The 23,158-nt window shown below is 35.5% G+C and overlaps 1 protein-coding gene across 3 annotated transcripts; it reads left to right on the forward strand.

The window, feature by feature from the left end:
• The first annotated feature begins 67 nt into the window (after positions 1 to 67).
• LOC120633118 lies at positions 68 to 22,826 on the forward strand. 3 transcript variants are annotated; one of them, XM_039903230.1, is made up of 6 exons: positions 68 to 519; positions 1,893 to 2,071; positions 17,158 to 17,417; positions 18,337 to 18,573; positions 19,363 to 19,477; positions 22,032 to 22,826. In XM_039903230.1, the coding sequence occupies exons 1-6, from the start codon at positions 410 to 412 to the stop codon at positions 22,064 to 22,066; spliced, it is 936 nt and encodes a 311-aa protein (XP_039759164.1). In that variant the 5' UTR covers positions 68 to 409; the 3' UTR covers positions 22,067 to 22,826. The 3 variants fall into 3 exon arrangements, 2 of the variants coding, with proteins under 2 accessions (XP_039759164.1, XP_039759162.1); XR_005659190.1 differs by lacking the exons at positions 68 to 519; positions 1,893 to 2,071 and adding an exon at positions 13,085 to 13,691 and having other exon boundaries at positions 22,032 to 22,269; positions 22,526 to 22,826; XM_039903228.1 differs by lacking the exons at positions 68 to 519; positions 1,893 to 2,071 and adding an exon at positions 13,085 to 13,691.
• Positions 22,827 to 23,158: the final 332 nt, after the last annotated feature.

Here is a 23,158-nt window from a genome sequence, read left to right on the forward strand (position 1 = left end):
GCTAATGCATTAAAAAAATGGTTGACGTTGACATTCAGCAACTTTATTTTTTTAGATTTGTCTGTGGTTTAAGGTTATGGTGCAATTTTTACGATATTTTTGATTTTGTATTTTGAAAATTTTACATGAAAGTATCAAAATTTTAAATTTGTAAATCGGATACTAATGTTGCTCGTGACTGCATAACACGTTTTCAAATCATACGAGACCGTCCTAATATTGTACTAACAATCTAATGTTTGCTTGTATTTTGTTATCATTCCATTTATTTTGATTTGGTACTAATTCTTACAAGATTTATAAACTGTAAAGAAGTACTACTTATTGTGTAAAGTAAAGTTAGAAACTGTTCGCATGAACTCCCAATCTAAGTAATCAAATGTAAAGGTATGTTCATGAATTGGTTGCAATGTCTTTACCAAAAATTAAGGAACAAAGTAGACTTTTGGACTTGTCTAGTGATGAAGAGTCAGATTTACAGCTAGAAATTATCCCAAACAGAAAAAGGAAAATCACAAGGTTTGCATTGAAGTTTATTTTTATTCTATGACAAGTTAAGACTGCCTTGACCATCTGTTAAATCAGAGATCCTACCTATGTTGTCTGAGATGGAAATCCGTAAACTTGGAAATGGTGTTAAAGTTTATCAAAAACTACCATTAATGATTTTCTTCATGGTATCATACTTTTAAACTATTTGCCTAACATCTTTGCTTTTAATGTGGCAACAACAATTGAGGGGCATACCAGAATATAGCTATAGTCATCCACTTTTTAGTTAACTTACTTTTGGTGCTGAAGATTAAAAGAGCACCAGGAAGCCACACAAGATAACAATGTATTGCTGACTTAACAGTGGGTGTCTCTGTATAGTTGTTCTAAACAAAGATTTTGTATTTATGGTATTGAAAAATATATGACTTGATCACTGATGTCATACATAGTATGTGATTATACTAAGAATAGCTGCACTGATATATTTGTGTACCAGCAATCAAAATTTGAATTGCAATTTTAAGGAAATTCATGATTTTATATTTATACCTTTTCAACTAGGGTAACTAGGTTTATATACAAATGTATAATTTAAAGAAAACAAATGTCCATTATATTTGATTCATTTTTAATATTTACTTGTAGTAGTTAAAATTGTAATATACTTATGTAATTTAATGCACTAAAATTTTCTATGTTAAACTGGCAAACATAAAACAATTCAAAGCTATCCGGTAAACTTTATTTATGTTTTTGGAAAAGTAGAAGATATTGTTATATGCAAGAGAAAGATAGCCTTGTTTATTACACCACAGGAAGTGTTATTTAATTATTTTAAACAAAAAAACTAATAAGTTTTCTGATAAATTGTTAATAGAATATTTTTAGTTATAATATGCATCATAATGGTTCATTTTTTGATAAAGTCTTGTATAGAGGTCAGCTTCATATCTGCTACTCGTTATCATAATTTACATTTATTAAACTGCAATAAATTTATGTTATGACGGAAAATAAAAGTAAAGTTTTTTGAGGGGCATAGATGTCATAGGGCGAGCCCTCTTGACTATAAGTAAGGGTTTTGTAATTCAATTTTTATAATCTTCTATTTTCATAGCTAAATAGCAAGAAATGGTTAAAAGAATGGACTCTCGCCAGATAGAAGTCTTTGAAAGAAGTTAGTTTTTACTGTAGGAAATGTGTGACTCTTACAGAAGAATTCTCTATGTTCCATAAGTATTTAATTTATGTCAGCTTTTATGTATATATGTATATATACTTTATATGTCTAAGTTGAAGTGTTCACACTTTTATTTATTTTGTCTTTTGTCAACACTATAAATATTTTCACAGTATGCCATTTGTATTTATAAAGCAAAATATATATTTTCTTTCAGAAAGGAACGTAACAGACATGCAGCACCAAAAATAGCAGAACCTAACATAGGGCAAGAAGTACAATGTGCACTTTGCTGGGCTGTCCGAGGCACCCTGCTACTTTGGCTCCTGATGCTCACATGGATATGTGCTGCGCTTTATGACCAAGTCACAACTATGAAGTACGATGTTGACAAAGGTAAGGTATTGTTAAACATTAAAAACGACCAACAAGAGATAGTATGTGTTGACAACACACTGTTTCGTTCATTGTCTCTTTTCAATAGCCTTTATTTCAAAACAATTATAAAGAATATCCCTAATGTAGTAAGGGTGCATTTTCGCGATTCAGGGATGTTTCTTCTGCTTGCGACTCATGTTCGCCTGGTCCCTGGTGTCACGTCGACCTATTACGATTTATTTTGACGCCGCTGTCTAGATCTCCCAGCAAGTCTTGCCGCCAGGAATAGCGGCAGTTTCTACGCTGAAAGAGATTTAGCATCGTCTGGTTGTATTACATACTTGCCCAAAAGATTGCTACGTTCATGAATCAACGCAGGGCAGAAAACAAAATTATATGCAGTAGCGTCTAGGCAGCCTCCTTGCAGATTATTCCTTAATTTAGTAAAGGTGCATTTTCGTGATTCGGGGATGTTTCTTCTTTCGGTTGCGACTCAGGTTCGCCTGGTCCCTGGTTTCTCGTTGACCGGTTACGATCTATTGTGACGTCGCTGTCTAGATCTCCCAGCAAGTATTGGTTGGCCAGAAACAGCGGCAGTTTCTTCGCTGGAAGAGATTTAGCATCGTCTGGTTGTATTACATACTTGCCCAAAAGATTGCTACGTTTGTGCATCAACGCGGGGCAGGTTAGATTAAAGATTAAATGCAGTGGTGTCTATGCAGCCTCCTTGCAGAGTCTGCATTGTGGATAAGTGTACATTTGGGGATGTACGTGGTTATTGAACTAAATGTGTTGCACTTATGGCGTTCGCTATACAAATCTTCTTGAATTCATTATCTATCTACCCATGTAAATATTACCTATTTTGGTATTACATAATGCTAGTTTAAATCAAGAAGATGGCATATCAGCATACAATACTTAGTTTGGGTATGGCAGCATTAGTAGCTCCTCTGGCTAGTCTGCTCCTGATTCATGGACGGCATTCATAATTTACCATCCAATAAAAAAATATATTACTTTGTAGTTAATATCGTCTACGTAAAATGGACCAAATTTCACTGGTTTTAGGTTCGCAAATCCTTTATCTGATTATGTCCGTGCTAAAGAATTGTAGGCAATTCGAGCTCACAATTGAATACTATAATTCAATAGGAATAAGATCCATTTTACTTTGATGTTCAAGTATTTCGAAATTTGAAAGCGACTCGGCGATAGCAAGCGAGTAAATCTTGTACTAAGGGTGACCTTACTTACTCTTTTATCGCTTAACAAGCATGGTGATAGTATCAAATTATCGCTAAAATGTTGTATTTATCTAATGATATGTTATGATGCAAGTATTATGAAAGCGTATTTTTATTTATAATCAAAAATAATTTCAATAAATAAAACTGGAAAATCTAGCGATCAGCCATGGCAGATGTAACCGCGACGTATTTAAAATAATGACGTCACATCTATATAAACATAATTTTGGACCGCTTATACTTCGAAAATCTCTGCGTGTATTAATTGTTTTTTGATTTCAAACTATTGATTTATTCATCATCATCAATTCAACGATTGTCGAACACTGCTGGTCTTTTGTACGGAGATCAAAAATACACGCTCCCGGGCCGCTTGTTTCCAGCGACTCGACTAAGGCCATATGACATTAATCGAGTCGCACCCTCACAGGAAATACCAGGACCATACAAACTTGGACTTTTGGAATGCCAACGAAAGACCCTGATGTAAACTCTATTTTATAACAATACTAAATATAAAATAATAATAATATATATATTATTAATAAAAATTTTCGTTTTCCTTTTAATATGATTATTACATGCAGTAGAAAAATATCTTATCTTATTTTATCAGCCGTGTTATCCCTATCCCTACTTCCCTAGTAATATTATAAATGTCAATGTCAGTTTGTTTGTTACGCTTTCACGCAAAAACTACTTAACCGAGCCTCATGAAACTTTGTACAAATATTCTTAGAAGTATTAGAAGTAATATAGGATACTTTATGTCCCGACATTAAGCTCCGTTCCTTTGGGAGAGGGAATGAAAGTGTTTGACGATTTTACACCATAACTCCGACGAATAATAACCGATTTAAATAATTATTTTTGTACTTTAGAGGTTATAATATGTGTTTTATTATGCCCAAACTTTGTGTAGATCTGAATGTGGTCGGAGATAGAGGACAGAACTCCTCAGCGGACTGCAACAAACCCCTCATTTAAGGCTTAGCGATACTGAATACTTTAATTTTTAGAAACTGAACTGCACTGAATTGAATGCCACATCAAAAACAAAATCAAACGCAGACTAAGTCGCGGGCAACAGCTAGTTTTAAATAAGGAATAATATACCTAAACATTTTTAACTCGTATGAATGAGAACAAAAATCATCTCACCTTTAGTTAGTAATTCGCGAGGTTTTTGAATTAATTGATTAAAACTAAGAAAATACATAATGATCATCAATTATCGATTAAGCATACATACATATACGCTACTGCTTGATATTTTTAAAGTGGGTGAACAAGCCCAAACCTTAGAAGTCTCAAGTCGATCCCCCATTAAACACTTAGGTCAAAAGTCTCAACCTCAAAAAGGTTGGGAACCGTTGAAGTAGGTTGTTTACTCTACGCACTCGAAAAAATGGGATAGCTACAAAGGTATTTCAAACACTCCGTACGTTATGTACTTTTCTACCTTTATGTATTCCTAGTCCTTTCTATGTACCTTGGTAGTACATTACAAAAGGTGTACGTGAAAGGCGTACGTATGTGATATTTCCCTCTATTGTTCGTTCTTGGAATAGCCCGTTCAGAACAAAGATGAGAGCACTTCTACTATCTTTTATCTCAAGCTTTTATCATTTTCTGCTATAAATACTAGTTATACAACAGCAGTTCCCTTAGTAAGAAATTACTCTCGCAATAATTGTAGTCGCTTTCGAGATTTGAAACACCATAGCGTCAAAGTAATATGCACCTAATGAAACTGGATTTAAAGTCGTACCTCCTATTACAATGATCAATCATTTTACTTACATCATTCCATGTACCAATCAGAACAAATTTAAGCTTTATATGTGAGGATATTAGATACATTTTACTCTGATGTAACAATTCTATATTCGAAAACTACTACGATTCCGAACGAGCTTATCTTATACTAAGGGCACTGGTCTCAAGTACGCATGCGTGAGGCCGCTCCTCCGTGACGTCACTCAGTTCTTTCTCGCACCTCCTCGATGCTTCTAGCTTATTTTCGTAATAACCTTAATATGTGAAAATCTCTAAAGCTCTCGAGCTATCGTGTTTTTTAAAGTTATTGGAGTGAGAACGATTTTATTATTTATTATCAGAGTGACAATTATCGTTGTGAAATAGAGTAATTCGTTGAGTGTCCGTTAATTTCTCGGTTATTGTGTCTGATGTTTTTTTTTACTATGTGTCAACATTTAAATGACTAGTCGAGCAGCAAGTAGCAGGAGATATATCAGTGGCATTCGCAGATCGATACGTGTATTAATATTTGTTAAGTCCAGGGTGTTTATTTATTAAGTAGATGTGTTGTCGCAAAACAGTGTACGCATGCGCGAAATTCATTCACTGCGTCCATAGGCGTCGCGTACCGAGGTCGATAATACGGTCTTTTATCTCGTACGGAGTAGACACACACAGTCAATGTTATCGCGCGATTTTGCCTTTATTTCTAACTAGCTGTTTTCCGCGGCTCCGCCCGCTTTAACTTTAGATCCATTAAAGACCAATATTTTTGTGGTAGGAACATAGTATTCATGTGTGACGGTCCATTTAGTCAGCGCACGCCGTTAATTATATCAGTAGGAAATATCATTATTTCAGGCTTGAATTTTATTTTTACTGCAATAAAATAGAGCTAATTTTACTCACTCACAACGTAACTTTCCATAGGTGCAAGAATTATCATAATTGGTTCAGTAGTTTTTGTAGGTTATCTATTGCATACTAACATGCAAAAAATCAAATCTTTTTTGTTTATAATATAAGTATAGCTAGATCTAAAGCAGACCGGACAAACGTCCCGTTCGAATTGGTGTATGGCATTCAAACAATACCATTGAAAAGTTAATTTATCCCATATTTTTCTTTTTTATGGTAAATTTTCTCCCAATTTTCATACTTACACTAAAAACTTAAGTATTACATAAAATACAAAAAAAAATCCAATCGTTCCAGTCTTTTTCGAGTTATGCGTTTACTACCGAAGAAAGTTAAAATTGTTATTCATTAAAGTTGTAGTGATACTTGCCAAAGTTAAAAACTAGGTTTAAACTAGGTTCTAGGTATATTTTGCAAATAAATTCGTAATGCATTTCTAACATTTAGCACGTAGACTTATCGCGTTAATTTTTTAGATAAGATTCGACTGATAAGAACCATGTAGCTACAACGGGTTACGAGCAGCTTTATGTATACATATATTTACATCATCATGTATATATATACACTTAGTTATCATTGTCAACCCACCAGGGGGCACAGGTCTACACTCAGGAGACATGTGACAATTATCTCCCCTGTGAAAGGATAAAAATTAACCTTCTCCCACAGCTTAATCGACTCTCAGAGCACTGTCGCAATATAACAAGTGGAAATAATATCCAAATAATAAATTTGCAATAATAAACGGGGGTAAACTTTTCCTATTCCATGTTCCAGTGATTTAGCAGGTGGACACGTCAATTATATCCCTGGTCAGGGGATATAATTTTTATCTTCCGCCCGTGATTTTATCCCCTGCAGAGGGGATATAATTGACGTGTCCACCTGCTAAATCACAGGAATATAGAATAGGAGAAGTTTACCCCCGTTTTTTAATACACATATATTATTTGGATATTATTTCCACTAGTGCGCCAGTGCTCTGAGAGCTGATAAACCTGTGGGAGAAGGTAAATTTATATCCTTTTCCCGGGGAGATAATTGTCATGCCCATTCTAACCCTGCTGGATGAGAAATCTATCACGGCTAACTGCGGATTGGGAGATTTCACACGCCTTTGAACATTATGAACAAGCCATCGAACAAAGTACATTATGGAGAACTCTTGTGGAACCACAGCGTCACATCGCCCGCTAGTTCACAACACCTTATACAGATAAACACTGAAAAACATTCATGTTTATCACACAAACATTTTCCAGTTGTGACAGTCGAACCCAAAGCGTTGAACTCAGAAAACCGGTCGCTGCCCACTGCGCCAGTCGGCCGTCAAATTACACTTTTCCACATATTATATTTTCCCACATAGGCTTTAAAAGGCCCGATCAATTACCTAGTAGGTACGGTGGGAGGGTTAAGGCACTCCAAAAGGGGAGCGGAAAACAAGGCAAATGATCATAGAGAGAATTTTTCATACGATATAATAACTGCTATTACAAAATTGGATTTGCCTGGCACTGATATACTGGTCTATCTGTTGGGATATGTTCGGTTATTTCTTGATGAGATGCGCTTAGAAATTAGATACATATAGATTTATATACATTATACATGTGCTCCTACATTAAATTTGTGAAAATTTATTTATTCATTAAATTATAACTGTGCGCTACAGTCGCTATAAGATTGATATAGACCCTAAAATATGGGCTATTAATACCTATGCAAAAAAAGCGTATCTCAAATCTATGTGGCAGTTTTGACGACCTCCCTGGCACAGCAGAAAGCGCTATATAGCGTTTTAAATGGAAAGAACCACAAGAACTAACTAACCAAAATGTACGAAAATCTGTGTTTATATAAAACAAAATAAGTAATAATATGCAAGTATTTACCGAATACGGAAACTTCCTTTATGTTATTAACTTATTATGCACATTGCATCTATGAAACAAGCCAAAGACCTTTAAGTTTAGCAGAATATAGGTCGGTGTTATTAATATCCTGTCCTTTGAGGAAATCATTGTATTATAGGTAGGGTTTGGGATTGTATTATAGGTGTAATTTATAATTTCTTCAATCCTTATACATTGCCGAAGATCTTATTGGTGTGGCGACCAATAAGATCTTCGGCAATGTACCCTCTACGCACGTTTCGCTACGAAACCGGAGCATCCTCAGGAGATGTAAGGAACCGGGTTGGATCCCGGGCAGGGGCAATATGGGAATTTATAATTTCTGAATTTTCTCTGGTCTTGTTCTGAATTACTGTATGAAAAATACTATTTAATGGGTATAATCAAATGCGGTCATAGAGAGGAAGTTATTTCGAAGTTACATTGCGACAAAAATTTTATTTATATCAGATAAGATAAGCGAAACTATTCAGAACGCGAGCGTGCCAATATACATTTTGAGTTTCTAAAATTAGCTTTTAACTCAATTAGCGTTTCTATGTTTGTCATTTACACATTCGTGCGTATTAACTAAAGCTCTACTTAAATTGAAACTTTTTAGAAGAGAAAGGGACGGCAGTTCAAAAGATGGGAAAGATGAACTTTTCGACAAAGCGAGCAGTATATAGAGATGATTATAAAGGGCTGATGGATAGCCTAGTGGGTAAGGCTTCGGCTTTCCTTTCGTGGAGGCCGAGTTCGAGCCCCAGCAAGTTACACTTACTTTTCGGAGTTATGTGCGTTTTGATTTAAGCAATTTAAATATCACTTGATTTAAACGGTGAAGGAAAACATCGTGAAGAAACCTGCATGCGTGAGAGTTCTCCATAACGTTTTCGAGGGCGTTATAGTAGTACGGCCTAAACCCTTCTGATTCTGACAGAAGGCCCGGTGCATACCCTCGATGCACGCCACTGACTAAGGGAATATAACGGAGCACAATTGTAAATTGTAATAGCCAGATATAGAGCCCAGGTCTGAGCAAAAGCCCATATAAAACTGAGTCGGGGATTTTTTCTAACACTATCTCACTACTCAGTGTCAGTTTAAACGAAATAGCTAGGTATCTAGTTTGACCAATAAAAAGACAAAATTATTTATCTTGTACGAAATCTTTAACGGTATACTTATAGATTTATTCTGTAAGCTAACGTTTTTAAAAAACTTCGAACTAACTAACCAAAATGTACGGAAACTTCCTTTATGTTATTAACTTATTATGCACAATGCATCTATGAAACAAACTAAAGACCTTTAAGTTTTGCATAATATAGGTCGGTGTTATTAATATCCTGTCCTTTGAGGAAATCATTGTATTATAGGTAGGGTTGCCGTAACTGTTAGGAACCAATACGGGACGTTTTCTCCTCCGATGCCCAAAACCCGACATGCGGCTTTAAAACTTCACCATATATACATAGCATGTATGTGTATGCTCTCAATCGTATAAAATAAAAAAGGTCAAATTATAGTATCAAAGTTTTTTTAATTTACTTATTTATTTTTTTACTTTGAAGTAGTATTTTGTCGAAATACGGGACGGGATGTTCAAATATAAATAAATATACAGGTGACGGGAAATTTATTGTTTTAGGTTATTTTGTGATAGGACAAGAAAACAAGAAAAAAACTATCACAATGATTTTCTAGGTAAATAAAAAAAAAGATTTCTCCAAAAATAAACGGTCATGGTATCATATTTATTATTTCTAAATTGGTTGCAAATGATTCAGGTTGACCGGTAAAACGTTACGTTACAAGTAATGTAACGTTTTACCGGTTAACCTGAATCTATATTAGAATAGTAATAAATTATTCGTCAGTAATTTATTATCTAGAAGTATCGGAAAAATATTCCAACCCTACGGAAGTACCAAGATCAAGGTTTTCATTAAATAACGATTCCGCAATGACCTCGCAGTTATATAATTTGTTTACGGCAAGGTGTTTTTGATGTGAAAAAGTCACATTATCGAGTAGTTCACCTTACACTGGTAACATAGGGTTTCCATGAGAAATGATTTATCTGGATCGGCCTCCGTGTAACTAATTTTAGATTATAAAGACAAGACTAAAATAGACACTTGCTAGCGAATGCCAGCAACTGTGTAGAATTTCTGATATATTATGAAAATTAAGCTTAATTTGCTATACTTCGCGTAAAGCAGGAGAATCTGTTTGGTGTAATTTATAATTTATTCAATCCTTATACTCCACACCAATAAGATCTTCGGAAATGCTTTTCGCGGAGTATAGCAAATCAAGCTTAATTTTCATTATATGTATGAATTTTCGCAAAGTAACGCCTGCTTCTATCCAAGAATTTCTGATATCCCGTGAGAATCAGAATTTTTCCCTCAGTGCCCATGCCCGTCTCCAGAAAGCAAGCTCAAAGCTTAGGGCAAATTAAAGTTAAAATACCCAAAGTACTATTATACTATTTTCCCAATCTGTCCTTTTATTACGCTAATATATGGAACCTCCAACAGCAATGGTATTCGTATCTTATGTAATTTAAGGGCTTACGCACTTATAATTATAATCTTAAAGAAACGTCAAAATTGGAAAGTTCTCCGAAAACTCCGCTTCCAAAACCGAAAACCCTTGACCTAAAAACTAAATAATTGGACCACCGCTTAAATCTACGGGCAAGCGCTCTTATATTAAACCCGCAAAAAATAGAAGTCTTATAGGTTTCACTGTGTTTCGGTGTTTGTACCAATAATGGTAGACCTATTTGAATGCAGTTTTTAAAGAAACGCAACTTAGGCGGCGATTCGATACTTTTAATGGACGAAAACTAAAAGTAAAATTCAATTTTTTTTTTTGAAGTCTACTTTTTTAACAATAAGAACGTCGGCTCCATCGTTCACTTTAGGAAAATTAATAATTCAATTTGAAGTAAACTAAGAATTTCACTTTTGTCGACTTTTCTGAAAACCATCGTAGCTTTAGTTTTAAGTTTATTAATGTGGTCTTGACCTTAAACTCATTACAATGGAAATGGAAAAAATGTAAGAACACATTAATAGTGCCACCCAAATATGTAGGTATAGTATAAAGACCTGTAAAAGACACAACATTTTACTTCACCTGCAGCCCTATTTAGTATCTTGGTGGACAGTACATAATGTCAGGAACGATAAAATGTGCTCATCAAATAATTAAGATTTCTGATTGTCGGCCGATTGGCGCAGTGGGCAGCGACCCTGCTTTCGGAGTCCAAGACCATGGTATCGATTCCCACAACATGTTTGTGTGATGAACATGAATGTTTTTCAGTGTCTGTGTGTTTATCTATATATTATAAGTATTTATGTTTAATATTCATAAAATGATTCATCAGTTATCATAAGAACCATAACACAAACTACGCTTACTTTGGGACTAGATGGCGATGTGTGTATTGTCGTAGTATATTTATTTATATTGAAATACATTTTATTTCCTAAAATAGTATACATAGTCTCTATATTTTGCTTGTCTAATCTGTACTAATACATCAAAAGAAAAGATTTTTTGCTTGTTTGTGTGTTTGTACCCAATAGGCTCCTAAATTACTGGACCGGTTTTAAAATTTCTTTACTAAAATTAAGCTTAACTACCGTGAAGTAAAATAGGCTATAATTTATAAAAAAAAATTGGAGAACCAGAAGAAAATTGCAATAATGTAACCCGAAGTAGCAACATTTTGCCTTAAAATTCATTACTTGACGTCCACTGACAAAACTATTGATTATACATAAAAAGTATGTACCACATGATCAGTGGCGTGCATTGAGTTGAGTTATTTACCAGGGGTGAGATTGCATCAAATGGCAAAAATCTATACGAGTTATATATAAGTATTAGGGTAGGCAGTGATTTTGTGCATGTATGAAGTGCGGTGGCGTGCACGTGATTAAAGTACTCATTATACCCATCACCCACGAAAAAGTCCGGCAGGGAATATATCGAGCAGTCAAAGTTAAGTCGCAATAGCAGCTTTTGTGTTCTAGAAATTTATTAAATTGCAAAAGTGGGCTACACTAATATCGCAGTATGAATAGTTTTATCATCACGGGTATTTAACAAGCAAGTAAGAACTATATTCTATAGTTTCCCCAACGTAGGCATATACCATCCAGGTTAGATAAATCACTGACAGCTTCTTCTCAAACTAAAAAAAAACTAATTTCCTGGCATCGTTATCATTATATTAACCAATTAACGGCCCGCTACAGAGCACGGGTCTCCTCCAACAATGGGAAAGGGTTAAAGCCCTAGTCCACCACGCTGGCCTAGTGTGTATTGGTGGACTCCATGTAGATCTCTCAGGCATACAGGTTTCCTTACGATGTTTTCCTTCACCGTTGAAGCAAGCACTAAATATGTAAGTAATTTCCTAAGTAATTTCCTGGCGTATAACCTGTTTATAGGTCAATTTGATCTTACGGCACTTCGAGATAGTCTTATCTGTAAAATGTAGGTATAAGGTGAAAACCAAGGTTAAACAATATTACGTTTCATTATAAAATAAGAATTATCTGCGGGGACTGTCTCGTATTGCATTGAAACTTTCAAATAGATCAATCGAATTTTATCCGGACAACTAGCAATGACACAAGATATAGGTATCACGTAAAAACAACACTGGCAGTGCAACAGTGCAAGTTGCATTTTTTAAAGCGCATTTACTGTACCATAATTAGTGTAATTAATTTATTACGAGTTTGACCCATTTGAGATGCGTGGTCTAAGCTCTATATATCTCCTTTGTGAGAGGAGGCATGTCCTCGACCCTGCAGTTGTCTATTACTTATGTTCATCGTATTTATTACACTACATACCTTTTAAATTGACAAAAAAATTAAAACATTGGACTTAAATTCATAATACATATTTAGTGCTGATTTTTTTATAAAATTGACTTCAGTTTAATAGGTTATCATAAAAAAATCAGTCGTTAGTGTTGTTATAAACATTAAACTTAGGTATAATTAATAACACAATCATCATCATCATATCAACCGATACCTCGCTACTGCTGGGCATGGGTTGATAGGGAGTTCTTAGTGCAATGATATGTTGCCGTCCACGTCCCTGCGACTTCTTTGATTTCGTCTGTCTCTATAATCCAAAAACAAAAAAAAATCTAAGCTTCCTTTTTGCGTGACGAGACTTATACAATAATAATAGATAATGATTGAACACAGATTCATTTACGACTACATTTAACTGGCCTCAGGACTCAGACACAATACCGTAGCAATTATAAATGTTTCTCGCGACCCGGTAAAACATAGCCATCAACTCCTAATTAATGTACTAAGCGTGTTGCTTATTCGCATTTTGTTTACACACAAAGTTTAGGGACACTCGATAAGCGAGAGTCGTGCAGTGCGGCCGTGTCTGTGAAATACTGAAGTGTCAATTTGTTTGGTTCGGATGAGTGAACGGTAGCGTTATAGTGCAATATGGAGAGCGCGGTCCACGCGCCCTTGCGTGTCGGGAAGAAGATGCGAAAGAGACGGGAGTTGGACGCTTTAGTGGGAGGTGGGGGTGCTCGAGGCGGGAGGCTTTTGTCCGCCTCGAGTGACGAAGGGGAGCCGTGGGGAAGGCGGACGTCGCGTCGACGTCGCTCCCGCCCGTTCGTCCGCCTCGCCGCCGCCCTGGCTCTGTGTGTATGCGTTGTTTCCGCTGCTACGGTGCTATGGCTTTTTGTGGATGTGCGACGACAGATAGTATCCCTACGGATAGAGATGGACCGAGGTTTGTTGATAGGAATTCGCTACTGTAACTTATGACTTCCCCAAAGCCAATGCAGTGGCCGTGTTGACGTCGCTTCAGCCATTTCGTCCGCCTCGCCGAAGTCATGCGTTGTTGTCACTTCTACGGTACTATGGCTTTTTTGTAGATATGAAACGAAACATAGTATTCCTTCGGATTGAGATGGACCGAGGTTTTTGATATCAATTCGCTACTGTAACTTATGATGTCCCCAAATCCAATGCAGTCGCCGTGTTGACGTCGTTTCAGCCATTTCGTCCGCTTTGCGATGCCATATGTTATACCCACTGCTACGGCTATGCCTTTTTTTTCGTGTGAGATAACGAATTGGCGCAGTTTGCAGCGACCTGCTTTCTGAGCCCAAGGCCGTGGGTTTGATATCCACTACTGGAAAATGTTTGTGTGATGAGCATGAATGTTTTTCAGTGTCTGGGTGTTTATATGTATATTCTAAGTTTTTATGTATATTATTCATAAAAATATCCGTAGCACAAGCTACGCTTACTTTGGGGCTAGATGTGTGTAGCGTATTAAAAAAAAAAAAGTGTCTTTACAAATAGACCTACATTTTACCTCCAAGATACATACGCGGCATATTAATTATCTCCTTTTTTTAGTAAAATGTATACGTAAGAGAGTTGTTCCTACGTATTAAAAGCAGTTTGTGTTCTCTCAGCGCCTAGCAGAACAAAATATTAGCTTTTTCTTGTATACCGAAATAATTGTAATACCCTGTTGAAATACGAGGAACATACTATGTCGATGGGAGTTGATGAAGTAACGTTATACCCTTTATTTTAAATTGAAGGAGGGGAGGCTCTTATCCGCGTCGAATTAATGAAGGGATATCTTTGGGGGATTAAAGGACTAACGGTGCTGCGTTGTCTCCCTCTTCCGTCTCGGTGTTTATTACGTGCAGACGCCAGACACATATGCATTTCCCCCTATATAAACGACAGCATAAAGAAGTACTTATGAAGTTATAGTTGGTAATAAAAACCTTATATCTTTGCTTCCTTCTAGGAAGCGTTCATTCGCGATTTATCAAAATTCTGCGATGGGGTCTCTAAAGTTATCGATGTATAAAAAATAATGTATTCTCGGCAAAATTTGTTCTGTGAATATTTACCGTTATAAAAAAGTCCGTCAATCTTCATTAATGTCGGATTATCAATTATTATATAAAATGGTTTTAAATAGAGAATGATATTCATTCCCATGATTTGTTTACAAAAGAAACAACATTAAAAATAGCACTGGATAGGTGCTTCAACTGTCAATTTAGTTTAGTTAAATCAAATAAAATTAAATCAAAACTTCATTTATTCAAGTAAGCCTAGTGGGAGGCTTCGGCTGTGGCTAGTTACATCCCTACCATCAAATAAGTGCTGCCAAGCGATTAAGCGTTCCGGTACTATGTCGCGTATGTACATCTTACAATGTACGCTACCAGGTTAGCCCGCTACCACCTTATACTGCGACACGCTAGCCATCAGCTTAAATTGCAGTCAAGGGCTAACTTGAAGTAAAATTTAAAAAAAAAACCCATAGAGAAAAGGCTTTTGATTTGTAACCATTTAATATGTTGTATTGAAATAGTGGCGATAACTGCATTAAGGATTTGTGTACATAAGACATATCACTATTATATATAAATAGTATGTTTCCTTAAATTCGAAATGTCGTTATTATATTGTGGAAATACATATTGAATAATATTTAATGGCGTGTTTATGTTATTTAAGGCATCAGAGTCCATGGTCAATGGCATTTTAACCTCAGACCTTGAAATGGCGGTTTCAGTTCCGTAGATTATATCATTGTACTGACTTCTTTACTTCGCATTTTTTTAAACGATTTTAAGATCCTTCATTTCGTTTAGAAGTTACAGCTGAGCTGTTTAGAATGCTTTTTACATATTTTTACGAATCTAATGCCAGAACAATATTCTATTCAGGTTTCTTAACGATGACGATTTTCCTTTAGTGTACGAAACTATTTACCATTAAAGTGCCGTGAACCAAATTAGTTGCAGTATTTAGGTACACTTGATACACACCTGAAAATCTAAGAAGTGTTTAATCTTTATTATATATGTCCCTAATCTGTTGACTCCGAAATTACTTGTCAAAAAGTAACAGCAATCATGATCATCATCATATCAACTCATTACCGGCACACTACAAGGCAGACCCGTGCCCGCCCCTCCAACAATGAGAAGGGGTTAAGGCCGTAGTCCACCACGCTGGCCCAGTGCGGATTGGTGGACTTCACACGTCTTTGAGAACATTATGAAGAACTCTCAAACATGCATGTTTCCTCACGATGTTTTCGTTCACCGTTGAAGCAAGTGATATTTTATTTGATTAAAACGCACATAACTTAAGTTTAAAAGTCAGAGGTGCGATTGTGATTTGCGACTGGGATTAAAACTCGCCCCCCTGAAAGGAAAAATGAAGTCCTACCCACTCGCCGCGTTAAATCAAACGTAACAGTGTAACTAAGATAAAAAAGCAGTTGCTAAATATGGGCTTTAGACCCTACAACTACTTAGTCTTTATACAAATTAAAATATCTAATACGGAAGACTATGTGGCTATACTAAAACACAGTATTAAACATCTCCATTATCTTCAGTGATTTGTTTTATATAGCTGATAAACGTTAAGTGACTTTGTCAGATAGGGTATCAAAACATATATGTAACTGCCTGTGGACTTCTTCTTAAGTTGTTTGTGGACTTCTTATACCAGCAGGGCTAGCACGGGCGGTAGATAAAAATTATATCCCCTAAAAGGGATATAATTAACGTGCCCACCTGCTAAATCACTGGAACATGGAATAGGAGAAGTTTACCCCTGTTTATTATTACACATATATTATTCGGATATTATATCCACTTGTACGCCAGTGCTCTGAGAGTTGATAAAGCTGTAGGAGAAGATACATTTTTATCCCCGGGGAGATAATTGTCTCCTGCCCATGCTAGCCGTGCAGGTGTTGTAATCGTAAAAAGTTGTAAAAAGTTTTAGATAAAAACTAAAGCTACGAGGGTTCCTAACGCTTAGGTTAGCAATGCAGTTATCATCATTATAAATGGAAATACTGATTGCATTCATATCAAACAATATGAATAAAGAAATGTTTGAGTAGGTACTAACAACCTTAGCTTATAAAAAAGTATCAAGTTTATCTACATTATAAACGTCACAACATGTAACTACTCCCCGTCCCGATCTTTACTTTTCTATCGAAGTGAAATCTTCAGTAGAATCGTTGTGATTTGGAACTCGATGAAACAAAATTGCGTCACGATAAAGAAAGAAGCGTAGAAATGTATCGGAGAGAATGAGATAGAATACATTTAAAATTTTGTTTCCTATTTAAGTTACCATGGAAACTGAATAATATTTAATAAATGCATTATAGGTTTTCTTTTTATTAACAGTATCAACGAGCAGTGCAGGCGTCGGCGACGAATTACAAGTATGCCACACACAAGCAAAAGAATTAAGAACGAATGCGAGCGAACTTAGCGCTCGATTAAACAAATTGGAGCTCGATTTCCAACAACTGTCGAAACAAATGACACAGGCGGCGAAAGAGTTGAGCTCCGTGTCCGAACAGCTGTCTGCAGCGCCAAAATTAGCAGACATGCCGCGTCGCCTGGCGGAGTTGCAGCGGACCGTTGCTGACTTCGGATCCCAGGTTAGTATCTTCCCAAAGTAGCAGGTGGCGACTAAGTTAACTAAAGCCGAAGAAGTTGAGTTCTGTGTGCTAGCAATCTTTTGTTGCTCCTAACATTATAGACGAGCAGAGATGAGACCAGTCCCATCTTTGATAAGCCACCGTTGATATTAAATAAGTAAAGTGTTAAGGTTAATTTGCATGCAAATCAAAAGAATTAAACCAAAGCACGACAGTCGCTCTGCCCCCGCTTTTTTAATTTTTTTAATCCTCTATGATATCCATTTAATGATATGCCGGAAAGGGCAATTTTGATCTAAATGAAACGAACAACTTATCTAGTGTATTTATTTGTATAAAGAATAATACTGTTTTTTTACATATCTTGATAAATAACCCGTAACTTAAAAATGGTTACAGTGGGTTATCCTTAGGAGATAACCATATACCATAGGGGCCTTTTTATCAGTCCTTTTAAGATAAATACAATTTCGATGTACTTACATTAATTTCATTTATCTATACAACATATACCCCTTCCTCTTGAATCACTCCATCTATTGCTGAAACCTGCTTTTAAATCCGTTGCGTATTTTAAAAGATCTAAGCGTATAAACAGCGGGATCATCTAGCCCCAAAGTAAGCGTAGCTTGTGTTATGGATACTAAGATGACTGACGAATATTTTTATGAATAATACTTACATAAATGCTTATAAAATACAGATAAACTCCAAGGCACTGAAAATCATTCATGTTCATTACTCAAGCATTTTCCCACTGTCGCTGCCCACTGCGCCAGTCGGCCGTTAAACACTGTCTTTATAGCCCAAGTTTGAACCCTGAGTTACTCGAATTCGACTTATACCTACAGCTATCTCTTGGTCCACCTATCGCATAAGTTTGGGGTATTAAATAACTTAATCATGCCTAAAACTTCAGATAAGCGGTTTCGACAGTTCACTAACGTCGACTCGCAAGCAAGCCGCTACAGCCACGTCGGGGGTCGAGGAATTGAAGACTCTACTCTCACAGCTTCAAGGCAAAACGAACGAGACAATCGCAAACCTAACAGTGACGTCACAGAAAGAGGATGAAATGAAGCAACAAATAACTGCCTTGAATACTACACTTGTTAGCAGGCTCGACGGGCTACAAGCGCGACTTGACGATATGAACGTGAGTTGATTCATTATATTAACTTTGCCACCTAATTGTTTCATGCATGAATTGAAGGTAAATACAGCCTTGGATAATGATCCTGTATTAATGGATTGCATTTGATAATTGTGGTTTAAGAAATTTATGGTTTTCATAAGCAAATATTCACTTACATAAAAACTTTCAGGCTATAACATAATTAGAGTAGGTCTGCTACATTGCAATTTAGAGTGTGTCTAACCTTTAAGTTAATATGGATATTAACTAAAATTGAGGAAATAAACTTAGTACCTGTTGCAAATAATTTTCAACATCGGTACACAAAAAATTCTAATAATGGGTGAAAAAAAATTAAAAATAATACTTACAGCCAAGCATAGGACATTCTCCTTTGAAGTCGATTAAAGGAGAAAAAACAAAAGCTTTGAATTATACTTTTGTAAACAAAATAGATTGCAGTTGAAAATTTAGTATATTTAATCAATTGAAAACTAAAAAAAACTAGATAGATCTAAAGTCCTTTTTCTTTACTGTAATATATGTTGGTAATAAGTGATTATGCAGACTTAGAAGGTAGCTGGCTAAGCTGTAAAGCGTATGACAGTCTTTTTAGACACACCCCTAATCGGTTTCCGCGCGGCATCGTCTCATTTGGTACGGCGGTAACTAAGTACGATTGGACAAATCTTCTTTTCTCTACAGCTGCTGACACAAGATGCCTGCGCAAAAACTTACCTTTTATAGCTAGACATAGTGAAGAAGTGAAGAAGAATTTAATTGATTGAGTATGTCCTTTCGTTTTGACAGAAGCCGTTAAGCATAGTGGCACCAGTAAGCTCGTTGACACTCGCGCCAAGTGTCGCATCGCCTGCGCCAGTCCCACCGTCTGCGCCAGTCGCTGGAGTTAACGCTTCAATCCCAGGTAAATTCTATAACCATTAGCATTATTGGACTTACCCACCTTACTATACCACTTACCTATATTATTACTGTACAGGTTTCTGATAATAGTAACATCATACTATTATTGACACGGCGGCCATGTTTAATTTAAAAAACAATGTTATATTCATTCTAAGTCACCCGGGTAACCGTGAAAACGACACCCATATTTTTAAATTGTCAGGCGGCCATCTTTGATTTAAATTTGAATACCAAATATGCGAATAATGCAAAAGTCTGTATGAATGGCTGGATGTATTTTGTTACTCTTTAACGCAAAAACTACTGGACCATATTATGTAAGTTGTTTCGGGAAGGGTATGTGTAACTCGCTGACAGGAGGTCAGACTACATACTAAAACGAACGAGTCTATTCACCTGTTCAAACATAGCTTAAAAAATGATAACTTATCTTTGTAATTAAGTACTGTGTAAGTTTATGATAGCATATATATATATCATGAACCTCTATTCTTATATACATAAATTTACATTTTACCTATATTTTGTAGTTATTACGTAAATAAAGTATGTATGTTTATGTAAGTTTATTTATTTTTTTTCGTTTTTTTTCTTTGCACCATCCACTTTCCAACTTTTTATCGGTTTCGCACGCTCAGGTTATCTTTAAAAAAAGATCACTCCTAGTGTTAAAGCCGCCTTTGCACTACGTACTATTTCTGTTCTCCTTGTGTTGTTTCTTTACAGTTTTGATGAGATAAAGTTTTGTATGCTATTCTATTACCCAGCGCGGAGCCGTCTAAGTTATACATCATTTTCGCATTAAACTGTGGTTACGCTACTCTAAACCCGCATCCGCGGCACTACTGAGAGCACTTCCCAAACCTTATTTTATGAGCTTCACCGCCCGCGATATAGAATACACCCTAGATTAACACTTGGCTTCATTTAATCCCAGAAAAATGTAAAAAATGTGTTCAGCGTGACTTATGACCAATAAAACACGGACGATGCCGCGTGCAAGAGCTACTAGATAATAATTTTAAAATCAAAAAGCAAGGCTCTGAGACATATAGCGAGCGATCGGAGTATCTACTTTAATCTCTTCCAGGCACAGGTTTTCAACATGGGCTTTAACGATTATTTATTAGTACAATGGGACCAACTAAGCATGCTCTCCAAGTCACGGGAGTTTTACAGAGAATTTTCTTACAAAAACCCTCAATATAATTTTTCATACCTTTGATAATATTTCAGTTTAATAACTCCTTTAATCGTGAATACGGCGTAACAAATCGTAGAAAAGTTACTATGAAGCACAGTAATTAATTTAATTAATCGTTTAAATACTTTTTCTAGAGATTCTTTAAATAAGATATCCGAAGGACAAACTACCAAAAACCTGATCTTAAGAATCTAAATTCACATTTCTTGTTTATTCAAATATAAATGACACACCCACGACTTTTCGCGTGGAATATTATAATTAGACATTTATTATTCCATCTAAAATGTATTTAAATATATCAAATGTCGTCATTAGACTATCATGATTTTATGGTTCTATATAAATGCTTACGTATAATAAAAATGTCCGGAGAGATTAGAACATTTTATTCAAATAATTTATTCTTCAATAATTATATTTTATTTGAGGTAATTTACTCCAGTTTTCTCTTTTTTCACTCATTTTTCTCTCAGTTTAAATAATAGTTTCTTACCTTTGGAAATGAATTGATATCTTAAACAAAGTATTCAATAATATGGAGTAGAGACTTTGGGACCGTGGGGTCCGGAGGCAAGAGCGCTTTTCAAAGAATTAGCGAAAAGGGTTTTCGAGTCTACCGGTGATCCTAGAGCGGGCAGTTACCTTGGCCAACGAATTAGTTTTGCCATCCAAAGGGGCAATGCTGCTAGCATCTTAGGAACCGTGCCTCGCTGCGGTGGTTTCGAAGACGTTTTAGATTTAATTTAGTTTTATATAGTTTATATTTATAATATAATATACAAATAATTTAAAGAATCATGTGTATCTAAAGTTCAATATTTTTTTATTTACTTATAATAGGTACACATTACAACTATAATATGTTAATTAATGTAGGAAGTCTACATGAAAATGGTATTAATGCCGCGATTTGTATTTCTTGTTGATAGTAAAGGCGACCTCAAGGTGAGGTCAGCGGCCATTCCGCGTTCACAGTTATAATTGTATTTACCTCATGTCTTAATGTTAAGGTTACAGTTAAATTAACTTTTAACTAACCACCTTGTGGGAAAAAACCTTTTCTTTTCTTTTTTCCTGATACATTAGTGTGGAAACTGTCAAATAGATTATAAATGACATTGCATTGTCTTATTTTTGTTTGCGATCGATTTTGTTCTTACTGTTCAGTCTTTGAGTAGATTATTTGATTGTACTGTTCCTATAAAATGTAGTTAAAAAAAAATCTTGTGGGATTTTTTTGACCCCCTTAATACAGTATGTAGGAAACCTTAACATACACGTATTCGCACCAATAATAATAATATTAGTATGTATATTCCCTGATCGGTTGTTTTATCTGTTACAGGACCAGCAAAACCTATCTTGCTCCAGTCAAATTAAAGTAAGGCATGCTCATAAACTTGTCAACGTCCATACGACAAATATTATTTTTCAAAAAAAAAAAACAATTGTCAAAAAGATACCATCCAAATTAGAAAATTAATGGTAAGGTTATGATATTTTTCTGAAAAAGTACTTCTGTTGGATTTAAAACGGAAAACACACAGGAGCCTGGGCGGATAGAAATTGGACCACGCAATCAGGTAAAAATACATTTCATACTTGCATAGTGTGTACGATTTTAAAAAACACTAGCACCAGCATAGGGAGACAAAAATTTTATCCTTCGATTAAATACACTGATAACGTATAAAATAAATGATGACAGGGAAATTGAGAAGTTTACCGCCTTTTGATATTACAGTTATTTTATTTGGACAAGGCCCGTGCACCCATGCTCGGAGAGTGTATAAAACTGGGTGATTAACCTGGGATAACCAGTTTGTACTTTCCCCGCAGATATCATGTCTCCTGCCCGATGCTAGCCGTGTAGATGGTGTCAAAAAAATGGTTTTAGCCATGAACTCATTTTTATTTGGTAACTTGTGTTATATAGCCAAATATCCTTTTGATACCAATAATGTCGTACAAAAGGACGAGAGTCCATAGCTTTCTAGCAGTTTAACAACTTTCATAAAACTAACTTTATTCCATTTTTTTTTGCTTGTCTTATTATGGAAACTATCTGCTCATAACTTTTTAGCGTAAAAGCAGTTAAGAGAATATATATATTTTTTGTTTTTATTTATTTTAAAGCTTCTGTTTATTTTATTTAAAAAAAATACTTTACACTAAAATGTAATAAAAACATCGTTATCATAATAAGACAAGTTAGCGAAAATAGAGTATTATACACAAACATTTTAGCACGGACCTTGCTTCTTCTCCTGTGTGTTTGGCGTTTAAATGCTAACTAAGGAAAATTTATCATTGTTTGCAAGGTTACAAAATGTTGTACTCAACCTAAAAAGCGCTCAAATAGGATTTTTCAAAATTCAGTTTGCGTTTAGTTTGATATGAATGTGAATGATTATGTCCTTGAGGTCAAGCACAGAACATTGAAAGCGTTTTTTGTTTTTTTTAATTCATAAT

The sequence above is a fragment of the Pararge aegeria genome, chromosome 21 (assembly GCF_905163445.1).
Source record: "Pararge aegeria chromosome 21, ilParAegt1.1, whole genome shotgun sequence".
Classification (NCBI taxonomy): domain Eukaryota; kingdom Metazoa; phylum Arthropoda; class Insecta; order Lepidoptera; family Nymphalidae; genus Pararge; species Pararge aegeria.

Bases quoted from the DNA above. Each gene is read 5' to 3' on its own strand.
- LOC120633118 (XM_039903228.1), top strand. From the start codon at position 13,397: ATGGAGAGCGCGGTCCACGCGCCCTTGCGTGTCGGGAAGAAGATGCGA. The intron at 18,574-19,362 runs GTGAGTTGATTC...TCGTTTTGACAG, and splicing joins CGCGACTTGACGATATGAAC to AAGCCGTTAAGCATAGTGGC. The intron at 19,478-22,031 runs GTAAATTCTATA...TATCTGTTACAG, and splicing joins AGTTAACGCTTCAATCCCAG to GACCAGCAAAACCTATCTTG.